At 34.3% G+C, this 16,183-nt stretch overlaps 3 protein-coding genes and 1 non-coding gene across 6 annotated transcripts; 3 read left to right on the top strand and 1 right to left on the bottom strand.

Annotated features, from left to right (window-relative positions):
* On the top strand, positions 1–73 carry TRNAR-CCU (transfer RNA arginine (anticodon CCU)). Its single transcript has one exon. It is a non-coding gene; the product is annotated as a tRNA-Arg (tRNA).
* Positions 74–1,649: 1,576 nt separating this feature from the next.
* LOC108450478 (agamous-like MADS-box protein AGL104) lies at positions 1,650–4,052 on the top strand. 3 transcript variants are annotated; one of them, XM_053027778.1, is made up of 10 exons: positions 1,650–1,964; positions 2,167–2,220; positions 2,348–2,363; positions 2,488–2,549; positions 2,662–2,689; positions 2,784–2,836; positions 2,970–3,069; positions 3,163–3,213; positions 3,312–3,439; positions 3,525–4,052. In XM_053027778.1, the coding sequence occupies exons 1-10, from the start codon at positions 1,780–1,782 to the stop codon at positions 3,763–3,765; spliced, it is 918 nt and encodes a 305-aa protein (XP_052883738.1). In that variant the 5' UTR covers positions 1,650–1,779; the 3' UTR covers positions 3,766–4,052. The 3 variants fall into 3 exon arrangements, with proteins under 3 accessions (XP_052883738.1, XP_017603611.1, XP_052883739.1); XM_017748122.2 differs by having other exon boundaries at positions 2,775–2,836; XM_053027779.1 differs by having other exon boundaries at positions 1,652–1,964; positions 2,775–2,836; positions 3,312–3,424.
* Positions 4,053–7,133: 3,081 nt separating this feature from the next.
* Positions 7,134–9,818, top strand: LOC108450637 (putative cyclin-A3-1). Its single transcript, XM_017748354.2, has 8 exons — positions 7,134–7,710; positions 8,030–8,262; positions 8,366–8,441; positions 8,550–8,626; positions 8,738–8,771; positions 8,863–9,012; positions 9,096–9,230; positions 9,324–9,818. The coding sequence occupies exons 1-8, from the start codon at positions 7,354–7,356 to the stop codon at positions 9,429–9,431; spliced, it is 1,170 nt and encodes a 389-aa protein (XP_017603843.1). The 5' UTR covers positions 7,134–7,353; the 3' UTR covers positions 9,432–9,818.
* Positions 9,819–10,406: 588 nt separating this feature from the next.
* Positions 10,407–11,433, bottom strand: LOC108452675 (zinc finger protein 7-like). The gene is made up of 2 exons (XM_053028846.1): positions 11,154–11,433; positions 10,407–11,035 (listed from the first exon to the last, which is right to left on the bottom strand). The coding sequence occupies exon 2, from the start codon at positions 11,009–11,011 to the stop codon at positions 10,484–10,486; it is 528 nt and encodes a 175-aa protein (XP_052884806.1). The 5' UTR covers positions 11,012–11,035; positions 11,154–11,433; the 3' UTR covers positions 10,407–10,483.
* Between the last annotated feature and the right edge of the window lie 4,750 nt (positions 11,434–16,183).

Genomic DNA, 16,183 nt, shown 5'->3' with positions numbered 1-16,183 from the left:
GCGCTTGTAGCTCAGTGGATAGAGCGTCTGTTTCCTAAGCAGAAGGTCGTAGGTTCGACCCCTACCTGGCGCGATTCAATATTTTTGCAGAGATTTTATTCGCGGTTGAAACTAAATCCAACGGACATTAGATATCATTATTTGTGTAAGCGTCAAGTTTTGGTACAATTCTAATATTAATTCCTTCAAATAACAACTTTGGTTTCAAATTCCTTCCATTTTAGGGTGAAAAGACTGACTAATTGCAAATTCTATTCAAACCAGTGGATGATCCAATGAAAAGAACACAAGCCAACTGACCTCATTGGAATTAATACGTTTATGAGTTCCCTTGAAAAAAACTATATATTTCTGGTAAGCGGCAGAGCTATATCTTGACATTCAATGGTGTGCGTCTGTGTTGGTTGGGAGTCTGGAGAGAAACAAAACAAGACAAAGATTGCCTGCTAGAAATATGCAGAGATGATCACACGTGTGGTCAGTTACTGGTACCAGGGAAGGCACGGCAAAATCATTGTTTCGAAGAGAACAAGAAACGGGCGACACGTTGCTAATTTATTTGGCTTTTTCTTTAAAGGGTTGTCATCTTCGTTAAAGAGGTCAAAGAAAAACACAACTGAAAGTGCGACACCATGTGCTGCCTGAGACCCCTTTCATCATGCATTCTTACAATTTATCTCGATCAGATCAAAACCAGAAAAAAGGATGCTTTCTTCCACTACTTTTTTTTAGTTTATTTGTAACTCAATCGAATTCTAGTTAAGATGGTCGATTTCTCTTGTTTTCTGATTTCACTCGACGAGGAATGTGGGTTTTGAAATTTCTTGGGAGATACCCTTTACTGTTTATTAACAACCATGTGATTATCAAGTCAAGGAAAATAATTTCTTTTATAATTTTGATGTCTATGTTGATTGTTATCGACGAGGAATATGTGTTCTATATAGGTTTTCCATAAAAAGTAATCTCTCTTATAAATAATAATTAATTACTATAATTGATACTATGGATCCATATTGTTGATATAAAATTAGTTACTAAATATTATGAGTTTTCTTTTTATAATCTGGGTTGTTAAGATCAAATTTAACCTGTTATGCTTATAACATAAAATTTTTACCAAGAGATTATTAACATCAATTTTGTTTAATTCAAAATTGATATTATAATTTTCATTTTAATATTTTTTAATAAAAAGGTATGAGTAATAAAATTTTCAATTCAATTATACAAATAAATAAAATTTGATTATAGTTCAATCATTTGACTGTTATACATAGAATCGTGATTCCACCATTCACACTAAAGCGTAAAGAGCTCGGAATGAAGAAGAATGAGTATAGAGTTGTACAAATATATATAGCTAGCTAATCGACCTTGTTTATCGCATGTTTAGACTACAAACTTCATATTTGTTTGATACAGATGGCAGTTTCTTTGATTAAAAGTAACTGGCCACAGGATCACACCGCCATCTGTCTCGTCATCTTCTGCGAATTGCCTGACAGTGACAAAATCCATTAATTATTTCCCTCATCTCATCTCATCTATCCTTTTCAAGCCTCTTCTACTCCTTCATTTATTGGCCGCCAAGAGGCTAAATACTATTAATGTAAATCCCAAAGCACTTCAGTATATATATTTAAGTGATGGTGTTTTTTATCCTTTTTCAAATACAACATTTTTCAACTTAACCATATCCTCCTCAAACGGTGCAGATTTGTTTGAAAAAGAAAAAGAAGTAAAAGCCAGGCCCGGGAAGGGGGGAATAACTAAGTGATGGGTAGAGTAAAGCTCCAGATCAAGAGGATTGAGAATACAACAAACAGGCAAGTCACTTTCTCAAAACGGAGAAATGGGCTTATCAAGAAAGCTTATGAACTTTCTGTTCTCTGTGATGTTGATGTCGCTCTTATCATGTTTTCCCCATCTGGAAGACTTAGTCTCTTCTCTGGTAATAAAAGGTCTGCTACAACCTACTACTTTTTCCATTTCTTAATTTTATCACTGCATATATTATATATCGAAATTGTTAAGTTGTCGCATCCTAATTATACACACACGTATATTAATTAAGATGATCAGAGAATAGGAACATAAATTGAATAGCTTTCTTATAATTAAGGAAAATCCTGTTATATCAGCTTTGGTTTTGTTGTACTGAAGCATTGAGGAGATTCTGGGACGGTATGTCAATCTCCCAGAGCATGAGCGAGGAAGGTAAGAGAAACTCAGTTTAGATATTTTCTGTTTTCTTTTTTTGCCCCTAGTGAGAGATTTATGCGGTGTTATCGCCATGATTGATGTTGGTGTGTGTTGGCTTGTTACAACGCGACCATACATGAAGGCTGCGTAATAAGGAGGTATAGACGACACCCAACCCACCCCCCCAAAAAAAGAAAAAAAACAAACAAACATATATCAGTGCCTGTTACTTTTCATGGCTTTTAAATTAAGATGCAATTTTGTGTTTTAACATATTTGCAGTTCCTAATAAAGGCACTTGGTAAGCTAAGGAATGAAGCCGATCAAACCTCCCAACCAACCAGGTTTTGGATTCTCAATTTCTCCAAATCAAGTCCTCTGATTTCTCATTTTTGTTTCTTCTAACTTGATTATAGTTTCCCTTTATATATATTTTTGTCTTTGCATGTGAAGCAGCCCGGAGAGCATCAATCCCCAACTTGAGGTAATTGGCGGAGAGAACATTATAATACGATGCTAATAAATTGTTTGATTTCTTAGGTAATCACATCGTTTGACTTAAATTTTAGGAGTTTCAGCAAGAGATTATAAACTGCAAGTCTCGGATTGCCAATATGGAGAAACGATTAAGGTTACTTAAACTCTTGTATTAGCATTAATTTAGACCATAGAACCTACATTAATCAAGACCCTCATCACATCATGCTCTTTTTGTTGGTTTTTTTTTTTCACTGAAATTAGCTAAACAAGAAAACTTGTTTCAGAATATTTGAAGGCGATGCTTCCGAAATCACAACGTTGATTCAGGCCGACTACCACGAGCAGATCCTGGAGGAAACACTGAAACAAGTGCGCTTACACAAGGTATAGAACAGCATATATAGCATTTATTTTTAGCTGCCTCTACATGGTATATAAATATATGCTGAAGTTAATGAAATTTTGTTACCCAAACAGCAAGTTTTAGAGGAAAAATATACTTCTCCTGGTCCTCCGCCAACTACAAAGGTATTATTAAATGAGTAAAATGCTCTTTTCATATACAGATTTGATATATTAGAAGTAATATTTATAAGATGAGGTTATAAAATCCAATATATTTCTAGGTAAAACTTCCACCAGATGCTGGAGATGTAAATGGCTTTGTTACAGCAAGTTCCAGCAGTATCTCCAACCATTTCTTGAACTTTTTGGATTCAAATGGTCTTCTTCCTCCAGGGTGTGCATCAATTATGTATAGGCTTTACTGAAATATTTTTTTTCTTCGCTTGAAAAGAGAAATTTTTTTTTTTAAACAGCTTTAATTTTATATTTTGCAGAGATGAGGCACCAGCTATAGCTGAAATCTTACCACCACATTCCACTGATCTCCTGAATGAAGAAGAAATAAATGTTGAGGAGCATTTAAGTCTCACAAGAGGTTTAGAGAACCACAATAAAGTACAACATCCTGAATTTGGACAAGTTAATGATGTCATGTTCCCTTGGACTCAACTCTATCCAACAGGTAGTACTTGGGGACCAAACAAACTAGTTCGTGGTTGGGCTTTTGAAGCTTAATTGTCCTACTTCTCTTACAAACTTATGGCCCGGACAATTCTCCATATTAAAGGATATGGGGTAATATATAAAATCTAGAATTAGAATGGAGATTTTGATATTTTATACATGGAAATGAAACAAAAATAACAAAAAATGGATCATTGTTATATTGTACTTTATATACAATACGATAATGTTTTTAGCAATAGACATTACATTTTATTATCTTTTTAATGATAAATGTATACACCGAGAATTTATCACATAATTTTTATTTTTTACATAATATTTAGAATTATCTATAATTTTTTCTAATTTATAAATAGAAGGATAATTTATTTCAATTCATACCTTCTCATGTCTACTTGAGATAGTGCATATGTATTCTCATGTCTACTTGAGATAGTGCATATGTACAGGAAAGTAATAGGGTGGCCGACAGTTTTGGCAACCTTGCCGCAACAGGTTTTGGGGCTCTATATTTCTGCTGGCCCTCCCGATTTTGTTCCTAATGTTTTGCATGATAACATTAATCGTTTAGCATCTAGGCTGGTTATTATGTAATTTCCATGCTCTTTACTAATTTTTATTAAAAAAATAGAGAGCAAAGGGATCAATTCTATCTATGCCAAATTTGTTACTTTAATTCAGTGAGTTATAGATATGATAATATTTAAAAATGAAAATATATCTTATTGTTGACTTATTTTGTCGAAATATCCTTGAAAATTCCATTAAACATTTTCAAGATTTTAAAATTCTAAAAACATTTTAAAATAATTCGACATGTCAATCCAAAACTATTTTCAAAGTGTTTTTAAACGCATTTCAAAAAGTTTTACAATATATGATCAACCTATTTCTTTATAGAATTGATCTTTCCTCAAGTCTTTCTAAAATGGCAATGGAACGATCCCTCCCTCTAGAGGATTAATCACGAAGATTGGTCCCTTTTCTTCTGGAATAGATCACTTGTGTTTAATAGTTATATTTTTAATGTAAATAATCGATCTCCCTTTTTAGAGGATCAATTCCTTTACATATAGCAGTGTCTAAAATTGTGACTTTTTATGCTACAATGGCTATAAAATGAATGTGATATACTCAAACACACTCCAATAAGCAAGGGATGCATACTCAAAACAAAAAATCAAGAGAAATCAAGAGAAAACACATTTGAGTTTTAACTTTCTATATTTTTCTCTTGGACATTTTTCGTAAGAGTTTTACTGTAAATTTTTGTACAAATTTTTATTCATTTTCATTGAGAGCTTACACTTTATAAACACCCATTTTAAAGAAGTCTTTTTTAATTATTGTAAATGAATCAACTGAGTTTTATCTATTGATGAAAACACATTAACTTCGATCTCATATTCTCATGTTCAGTTCGAATTTAGTGTTTTAAGTTGTGTCGTTGGGATCATAGATTTAAGTTGAAGATGAGTCTCGAGCTTCAAATTGACTGTTTGAATGTCAAACAAAACGATGAAGAATCGCCAATAAATTATTCAAGCTTTGGTGCTTGGTTATGGAAATGGGAGATTTATTCATAGTTGCAACGAGGCAGCTTGAGCCCAAAACAATTTTGGAATGGAAAATAAAATTCAAACCTTGCATTAAGATATGTAGCACGTCACTTTTTTTTATCTACAAAATATTATTAAGTTTTTAAGTACACACTTGAAATATCTGGAGGGTGAAAACATAAGGAAAAACAAGTTTTGTAAAATTTAATATCTATATTTTAGAAAATAAATCATGTGACCCATGAGTATAAAGAGATTTGTTAAATTTTTTTTAAATAAAATAATGTATCAAGTTTCGATAAATATTGTCTGAAGATTGGATTGATTAATTTGGCATTGGTTTATTAATGGTTGTTATTTGATTAAGTTGAAGTACCATTTAGCTCTTGATATGTACACTAATTTATCTCTTGTTAGGTAGAATGGACCTTGATTAAGGTTATGGAATGAACAAATTCCCTCAAAAGTAAATAATTTTATATGGTGATGTATGACGAATTGTGTCCCAACCAAAATGAGACTTATTGAAAAGCATTTTAGTGTGAGCAATAGTTGTGTTGGTTGTGGGGAAGTGGAGACTTCGGATCATGTCCTTTTCTCGTGTTCCATAGCTTAATCAATCTAGAATAAGGTGAACGGAGAGCAGTCGAAGTTGTCGACACAAGGTGTTACAGATTCTGATCAATTCGACGGGTTCGTCTTATGTACGTCGTTATTTAACCATTTGTTGGAGCATGTGGACCCATCATAATTTGTTGATATGAAAGGGTACTAACTTGATGGTTGAGGATATTGTTTGAGTGACTGATAATTTCTTATAGCAATGAGAATTTGCATAGAATGTTTTCAACAGTACTTACGTACCCACGACGTTGGATGCTACAACGGCAGCCAGTTGGAGTCGCCTGACAGCTGGTAAGCTTAAATGTAACATAAATACAACATTTTTTCAGGAGGCAAGATGGTTGAGTTCTGTTGCGGTAGTGTGAGATCATGTTAATCAGTTGCTGGGAAGTTTATTGAGCACCTTGCTGTTGTAAGGAACCCTCATATAGCCGAGATAAGTGCCATTCATGAAGTGTTGAAATGGCTTTGTAAGCATAACATTGATGATCTGATTGTTGAGTTGGGCTGTAAGATTGCGGTTAATGCGCTTAAGGAAAATCAAACTGACTTGTTTGGATTTGAATTGTTGGTCTAGGATTGTCTGTTTCTTTAATCCGAATTTACCAATTTATCTTTTAGTTGGATAAAACAGGAAGCTAATAAGATGGCTCATTAAGTAGCGAGGGCGTCTTTATTGCTAACTCCCTACTATGAGTTTGAGGTTACGTTAGAGTTTTTATCATCTATTATTCATGTTGATTTAACTGTTACTCGGACAAGAGAGTAGAGCATATAAAAGTGGGTGTATGGATTTTGATCTGTTATTTGCTTGATGCGTTTAATTAATGATATTTGAGCTTGTTAAAAAAAATGTTAAATTTATAATACTTCTACCATGGCATTAAAACTTAAACCAAAGTCTTCAAAAAAAAAAATGTAAACCAATTATAAAACTTACAGGCCTGCCTTTGAAGAGCAGAAAGCAGAAAATTGAATCGGGTTGGGCTGTATACTTTAGGCCTTCTAAGAGAAATTAAGAACAGCGGGCGGCTGAATTGTGGAAAACTATAAACTTGAAAGTAAAACACCCGCGGTGGTACCATTACTAAATCCCCCGCCTCCAAACCTCTCCTCCTTTGTTTTCAAATTTCAGAACCCCCAAAAAAAAAAGAAAATCATTTAAAAATTAAAACATAGAGAGAGCCCGCAAAAAACAAATCCCCAAACTCAAAAAAAACTTAAAACTGAGCGGTGGGTTTTATTACCAAATGCCGCCAACCCCCCCAAGTTTTGAAAACAAAATCCCAAATGGCGCTTCTCATTTTTACTCCTTTTATTCCCCTCCCTCTTTTTCCCTCACTTCAACCCCCCTCCCCATCTCTCTCTTCTCTTCGTTTCCAGATCTTCCCCCTTCCTCTTTCTTTCTTTCTCTCTGCAACTGCAACAGGTTGGCTGAAGAGTGAGAGAGACAATGGCGGATCAGGAGAACTGTGTGAGAGTGACAAGGGCCGCGGCCAGGAAGCGAGCTGCCGAGTCGGCGGGATTGATGGAAGGGAGAGTCATGAACAAGAAAAGGGTTGTCTTGGGGGACCTTTCCAACTTGTCCAATGTTGATGTCTCTGCGAATAAAGTTCAGGGGAAGGAAAACAAAAAGAAGCAAGCTAAAGGGAAGCTGAAATCAAAGGCGGAAGTCGCAAAGCCGGCTTTGGAGGTGAAAACAGATGAGGTTTCAGTTGATAAACCGGTGGATATCGATGCTAAATCTGTTGACCCACAAATGTGTGGGTATTACGTATCTGATATCTATGAATATCTTCGCCAAATGGAGGTATTTTTTCCTCTCTCATTCACTATTTTTAAACATGATCTTCTTAAGGTATCCCAAATTTATAGTGTCTTAAGCAACGAATCTTTTTAGATTGAAAAAAAAAATCTGTTTGCCCTTAGCCATTATTTAAAACTTCACGGGCTTTGATCTGGGATATTGCTTTACTCTGACCATAGTAACTAAAATAGGCAATTTGGGTTTGATTAATATGTAAACGTTGGCAATAGTTTAGGGATATATTGGTAGTCAGTCTGTTGCATTTAAGCTTCTCCGATCAGTTCACTAAAGGACTTTTTTTGGGTGATGCAATTAATATTAGGCGGATCCGAAGAGAAGACCTTTACCTGATTATATCGAGAAGGTACAGAAGGATGTTAGTACAAATATGAGAGGGATTTTGGTGGATTGGTTGGTGGAAGTTGCAGAAGAATACAAGCTTGTTTCGGATACTTTATATATAACAGTTTCCTACATCGATAGATACCTGTCTTTAAATGCTCTCAATAGGCAAAGGCTTCAGTTGTTGGGTGTATCTTCAATGCTGATTGCCTCGTAAGCCTTTGACTTCTTTGGTAATTGGTGTTTTTTCTTTATTTGAAATTGTGGGATATGTTGTACTCACTTTTTGCTCTTTTTCTGTGATTGTTTCAAGTAGAAAGTACGAAGAAATCAACCCTCCAAATGTGGAAGATTTTTGCTATATAACAGATAATACATACAGGAAAGATGAGGTATTTTTTTTTCCTTCTTTATACTTGACTACATTTACCCTTTTCACTTTCCATATGTATAGTACATTGCATGATTCATTGCCTGAAAGTTATTGCCTCAATTTGAAGGTGGTGAAAATGGAGGCTGATATACTCAAGTCCTTGAAGTTTGAATTGGGCAATCCTACTGTTAAAACATTTCTGAGGTAAGAATGTTTTAGGATGTGGATTTGTGTTGACAATACATATCAAGTAATGCCAATCACCAGAAACTTAATGCTTTGCTTCTGGTTTTTGTTTTCTCTGATGTTTTTCAGGAGATTTACCAGGGTTGCACAAGAGGATTACAAAGTAGGAAAAATGCCTTTTTTTTTTTGCAATTGTTAAGTCAAAGTTGTTAATATCTGTTATTGACTGTATAATTTCTTTTGATCTTCCTCAGGATTCCAGCTTGCAGCTAGAATGCCTTGGATGTTACCTTGCAGAGTTGAGTTTGTTGGACTATGGCTGTGTAAAGTTTTTACCATCAATGGTTGCTGCTTCTGTTATATTCCTTGCAAGATTCATAATTGAACCTAAGATGCATCCTTGGGTAAGAGTTTCTTCTTTCATGCCATTTTAGGTGTTGATTTGTCCATAGGTGGTGAATTTTTACTTACCATTTGTGTCTTGCAGAGCTCTGCTGTGCAAGAGTACTCGGGCTACAAAGCCTCTGATCTAAAAGAATGTGTCCTTATCATACATGACTTATATTTGAGTAGAAGAGGAGGTGCACTTCAAGCAGTTAGAGAAAAATACAAGCAGCATAAGGTATGTACACTAAATACTATGCATTGATACAATAATCATTTATATTGTCATGTGGTAGTCTTATTGAAATGACGTTGATTTCTTTGGGAGCAGTTCAAATGTGTTGCAACCATGCCTGCTTCTCCAGAGATTCCAGCTTCTTATTTTGAAGATGTTCAAGAAGTTGATGTTTCATATGTTGAAGATGTTCAAAGCAGTTAAGAGTTTGACATATGCTATTTCTGATGTGTAACTTCTATAGAAGGCCTAAATGTGGGTGAAAAGAATATTTGAACTTAAAATGGACTGGCACTTGAGCTTGCTAATCTTTTATTGGTTGAAGAACTCTCTATGGGTGTGGCATCTATGATGTAAGCGATTGTTGGTAGTGATACTAACTTGGCAAACATTTTCTCACATGAGCAGGACTTTAGTATGTTAATGATTCATAGAAATCAATATTGAAACATGATTGGCAGATTGTAAGTATTTCTTTTGGCTTCTACTGCTTTTGAAAAGTTGAACAGTCAATCTCCAAGCTTTGTGGTTAACTGAATTATGTGAAACTGTTTTGTTGATAAATGGATGTCATTCTCTGGAAGCAATAAATATACATTTACCCTTTCTCTAAGATTAACTATATGTCTGGTTTTCATCTAATTGATAAGTTATCAGATCTAATTCTGGCATAACAATTTGTTGAGATGTTCAAGACTTGTGATTGTTGTTGTTGTACTGAAACTTCATTCTGGGTTTGGGTTGTTTCTATATAACCGAACTTGGATCTTAAATTGTTATCCCTTTGCTTTCTGTTTGATAAATGTCAAGCCAATCAGTTTTATATTTCTCAATTCCATTCCCCCCCGTGGATCTCCTGGCATAGGGTTAGGAAAAAAAATGCAATTTCTTTTATGGATAGCTGTCTGAAGTGATAATCTATGGTTTTCAACAGGTTCGCACATAAGAAAGGTTATGCTTCTTGGGTTGGATATTGGAGTAGGGCGTTCATGCTCTGAAATCAGAATTATGCTTCTTACCAAGCCAGTTATACTGCTATTAACGCAAAACTTCCTTTTGCAAGAAGTGATATGTGCTTTGGAATTTTGTTCATCCGTGCAATATCGATAAAGTATGAAATGGTACTGCCACCAGTTCTAATGAACATATCTGTGCTTTGGAAGTGATCGAAACATAAAGTTTTGGTTGTTAAAAGTGCACTAGAAATCTCATGAAATAGGCATTACAGAACATTTCATTTAATTTATGGAAGGAGATTATAACCGGAGGTCCAAGTCGATTTTTAGCAACTCTTCTGGTGATTTCAAGGATTGCGAGTCCACATGATAACTTCCTGGCCAGTTCAAACTTGTATCTCTGTCAATGGATCCAGTCCATGCCCCCACAATCTCTTTGTTGGAATCATTGAATCTTGCAACCACAGGTCTCCAAGCTGTGTTCAGTTGGCGCGCAACTGAATGGGGCTGAACACCAAGTGATCGGGGCATTGGCCTATTTACAGGCAAACCCACCCTTGCTATCAGTGTCTCCGACTGATACCGTCTAACTACTCCCCTCTCCCGTTTGTGGGCGTTCTGGTGGCCACCGAGTGCTTGTGAACTGCAGAACTTCCTCCTGCAGAAGTTGCAAGAGAAGACCTTGTTGGGAACATATTTTGATTGGAAACCACCCTTTGGTGCAACAATATCTCCGTGCCTGCCGAGACTCAAGTTAAGCCACTCTGTTGAATTGTCTCTGTCGTCGCCTTCATCCCGTCTTTCATCCATTTGATGATTGCTTTTCATTTCTGCCACCCCTCGAGTTGAAACCTGGAAGGTCTTAAAAGCTTTTTAAGATTAACGAAACTATAGGATCATCGAGGAACGCCCTACAATATGTAAGCAGATATGTAAAGGAAAAAGAAGTGGCAACAGAGATGTCTCCCACCTTTATCACGTTTCTCAGTGAATGGATCCATTTATTTCGAGTACTCTTGGGGCACTGTTCATGTCTTGTCACCTTTTTTTTCCCAGGAAAACCTTTTCTGTTTATATCTTTTCATAGCACTTGGATTCCTAGCAATTCAAGAATCAATGTGGTGCAACAACAATTTCGACACAGTCATATCATAATCTTAAAAATTATACGAATTGCCTGCCATGATATATGTGTTACTCTTGTCAAAAGATTCCAATGCCAGGTTATGTTTAAAAGCAAAAGTTCATTCAGCGAGTTATCAGCTGTTCACACTAGCTAAACCAGCCTATCAACAGTCAATCCATAACTTTTTATTGACCAGATGCTTGCTTTTGGCTATTAATGTGTCGTACAGGTATAATTTGATTGGACATAATAGCGTTTTCACGACAACAGCATTCCCTGGTGATATTGACAGTGCTATTAATGTGTCGTACAGGTATAATTTGATTGGACATAATAGCGTTTCACGACAACAGCACTCTCTATTGATGGTGCTTTCTGCTGTAGCATTATATGACGAAGACATTCTCCAGCAACAATGTTCTTTGGTGAAAACAGTGCTTGGATGAGTACAGTCAAGGCGCCAATTAAGTACCAAGCTCTCATTTTGGTTTGATTTTCTGCAGCAAGGTTACAGATTGATAGATATTGATGCTCAAAACACCGTACTATATATACTTATCGTCAAGGTTTATATGTTCTCCAGCTGATTTAAGTACCAAAAGTAGTTCATACATGTCAACTTGCTGTAAAATCATACACCAAATGCCATGAAATGAGTGAACACTGTTTGGTCTCCTTTTCACGTGGCTTGATAGTTGCAACATCCCAGGTGGGGGCTGATCCTATATAGATTTCCACGTTCTTTGTCGTTCCATAAAGAAACATTAATTCGACATTCCCTCAACTCATGGGTGAACTGGAGGGTAATGCCAATGGAATACGTAGTTGTTTTCCATATGGCAAAGAGTGGTTTTAACTTTTAAGTTGGATATTTATATAGGCAAGTGCATTGACCACAACTTCATTAAAAATGTGGCATCCTGTATGACATATGACTTGGATAGAGGGTGACCTAACTTGAAGTTATCTTACATGTAAAATAAATATATGATGCTTGAAATTTAGAAAGTTTTGATACAAAATAAGTATTAAATGGTACGAGGATGAAAATAGAAGAATTGATGATAATTTTCTTCTTTAGCTTCCCTGTTACATATTCTCTCCCCAGCTGTGTTCCTCCATCGACCGAGGAACCCATAAGAAAAAAAAAAAAATCCTGAAAAAAAAAAATCCTGAAATGAAGTTGGCAGCTTCGTAGGTACAAAGAATCTTGCTGTTTTGTTGCACTGAGACAGGGAATTATATCTGAACTAACAGGTTAAAGTGTGTGTGATGGCAATCCCTGATTAGGTGGTAAGTTGTTGCCGACTCTTGAAGATGAAGCTTGGTAGTGATGGAAAGGGAAGATTAGTGGATTGATGAGTCAGGGTAATGAGGTTGAAGCTGAGGGGCACCTTATCCTAAACAAAAAAGCAATAAGTTAGTGGGTGAAAGGGTCTGACATTATTGCATGTGGTGTTCCTCTCAAAATGGAATGCGCCAAAGTACCAAACACCCAACTTAATTCATCAAAAGACTGATGGGATGGTTCCCTAATGCATCATCCATCACTTCCTGAAACTCTCTCCCCTCAATGAACCACTCGAGTTTGAAGCCTAAAAGCAGGACCGGAATTCAGCCTTTTCTGTCATAGTTCAACAATACATAACTAGGCTACAAATGCTTTTATTTTTGTATGGCGCAAATCTAAATAATGGGGGCTGCTGGGCTAATGAAACAAGGCGTTGTGTTGGGTGAAATTTTAGCTTTACACTTCCCCCACTCAACATTAATGCTTAGAATTTCCAGTCAAAAACGTAAGCAAACGTATAGTATTTGTATTCCTATTTTCAACGAATCCATAATTGTACTGGCCCAAATGGCCGTATGGACATGGTTGATCTAAGTTGAACAATTGGGCCCAATTATGAGTTACGCTGGATGGTTGCCCTTAATTATTCATTGGTTATTTTATTTAAATTTAATGACTTTATTAAAAAGAGAATTAAATTTTAAAGGGATAGGCCAACTTGAGCTGAGCTGTAGCTTTAAAGGAAGGTAAGTGTTATTAATACTGTTTCTTTTCTTCACTAAATTTGAGCTTAATCGCTACTTAAAAAAAACATCAAACTACTTATTATTCAATTTAATAAATTGGATTCAATATCACCTTTTCGCCAAATTCGAGTACATAAGAAAACAAAACCGCCTTTAATCAGCGATATCTTCCCTAATTACTCTTGCAGATGGGGTACTTCATTTTCCATACAGTAGTCGGTTGAGTGGATATCGTAAATTCCTCTGCTAGTCTTATCACGATTCAACAGTTTGTTTTTACACTATTCTAAACTATAGGCTACACTATCTAAAACTTGGTTGAATTTCGGATATGTATTCTAAATTATTTATTTATTTTAAAAAAAAATTACTTTTGGCCTTTGCCTGGACATGAAACGTGCTTTTGCATGTGTAAGGAAAAATGTTCTATCCTATCCCTATGGAAGAATGGCATGGCTAATAGCTACTTCATTACTTTCCAAATCAGACAAAATAAAAAAAACCCACACAAAGGGTAAAATCATAAGAGCCAAGATTTGTATACCAAAGAACTATCAGTTATCAAATTCCATAACTTGGAGGTGGAACTCCCCCCCCCCCCTCCTTATTTTAGGGACTGAATTCCATAATAGGAAGAAATAAGATTCTAGGAAAGCACGCAAGAGCATATTCTACTGTACACAAAAAACAAAAGTGTTCTTCTTCGTGAGATGCGTCCCATGTTTGCAGGGTATACGTCTCAAACAAAACTACCATCTCCTTTTTCTGAATTTTCCTAACAAACCCCACTTTGCTTTCTCTGCTTACTGCTTTTTCAGTTTTCACTCCAATCCTCGTCATCATTGGACATCCCATTTTCTTTCTTTGATCGATCATATGCTGTAAGATCTTAAATATCTCTTTCTCTCTTTTTTTCTCCCACGCTAAGAAGAAGGAAAAAGAGACCAGGATATATTTCACTCAAGGCAATACAACATGCAGCACTTTCAACAGTCTCTGCAAGTGGGGTTGTTGCAGACACTAATGATGGGAATGTTGGTACTCTCTGTGTTCGTGTCTGTCTCAGGGTATCAGAAGGAAGAGCCAGTGGTTGTTGGCATGAAGGGTCATAATCCACCACATGATAAACACAAGCAACCTGTGAAGGTCAAGCAGCAGCACCACCAACGTTTTAGGCATTCCTTTGATGTATTCTATTCAAGCAAGAGGGAAGTTCCAAACGCCTCAGATCCACTCCACAACCGTTGAAGCTTATTTTGATCTGTAGTGTTTATGTTGATGCTGGTGACTTTGTGATGGATTAGTTAGACTATGGAACACGTGAATTGTTTTTTGGTGCATTTTGTCAACGATGGTGGAGTTCTTGTGGGGGAACTCTGTTTTATCTTTATATGAACTCTAATGACTCGAATTTTAAGGTTATCAAAAAAATATATTTTTGGTTTTCGTTTTTGAAAAATAGATTAGTAAATAATTATTAAAAATATTTATGAAGTTAGTCGAGTGGTTAATTAGAGTTTAATGAAGTAAATTTAGCTTAATTAAGGATAAATGAATAAAATGATTAAATTGAATGAAGTGTGAAAATTTAATTATAGAATAAAGAAAATTGAGGGGATTAAATAAGCAAATAAGTCAAAGTAATAAGCAAATAAGTCAAAGTAAGTGCCAAGTGTGTGATAATAATAAAATACATGTGTGATAAATAATATACATACATTTGTAATACATGTATGTATTTACTTATTATTTAAGTAAGTATTAATGTATTTATTATTATTAAATTGATATTATATGATAAATAAATAAAAGAAAGGCAAGTGTATGAAAATGATTTGATATAAGTGTATAAATAAAATATACACATTTGTAATACAAGTATTTGGTAATAAATAGATATTTATTTAAATATTAAATTATTACTATAATTATTAATTAATATTAATGTTATATTATATTATGAAATAAATTAAAATAGTGACAAATGTGTGGTAATTATAAAATACATGTGTAATAAATTGAATACATACATTTGTAATATGTATATTTAATTATTAGTAGATATTTATTATTTATAAAAGATATTTATTAATTAAATATTTATATTATAAGATTTTTATGTAATAAATATATTAAATTATGACAAGTGTGTGGATAATAAATGGATACAAATGTAAAATAAATATTTGATATTAATTAGATATTTATTAAGTTATCATATATATATATATATATATATATATATATATATATAAAGTAAAACAAAAGAAAAAGAAATGAAAAAAAAAAGATAGAAAAGAAACAGAATGAAACGAAACAGAGAGCAAGGAAGGAAAGAAAAGAAAGGAAGGGAGAAAAGGGAAATTTGATATTTCAAGGTTTGAAAGTTTAATTGTCAATGTGATATTGGAAATCTCGGCTAAAAAAGGACAAGACAAAGTCAACGGGAGTTACCTCGAAAATTATGGTTTGTATTTTTATAACCCGAACTTAATATTTAATTATTGAATTTATTATTTATTATGTATGGTAGGTGCATTGATTAAATTATTTGAAATAAAATGAATATTGATTGAAATTGAAGGGTGAATTTAATTAATAATTGTTGTATTTTAATTGAATGTTATGGTAAATAATTAAAGTATGAATTATTGGTATTGTGTTTTTATTAAAATGATTTGATTTGAAAATGTGGTGAAATAATTATGAACATGTGTTTATTGTGGAATTTAATTATATGAAAATGAAAAGTAAATTGAATTGTATTAAATTATGAATTAATGTGAATAATTGAAATATATATATTGATTTGAATGAAAATGTATGAGATTGTGAAA

This window comes from Gossypium arboreum, chromosome 5 (genome assembly GCF_025698485.1).
Source record: "Gossypium arboreum isolate Shixiya-1 chromosome 5, ASM2569848v2, whole genome shotgun sequence".
NCBI lineage: Eukaryota > Viridiplantae > Streptophyta > Magnoliopsida > Malvales > Malvaceae > Gossypium > Gossypium arboreum.
This window is presented reverse-complemented; position numbering and strand designations above follow the sequence as displayed.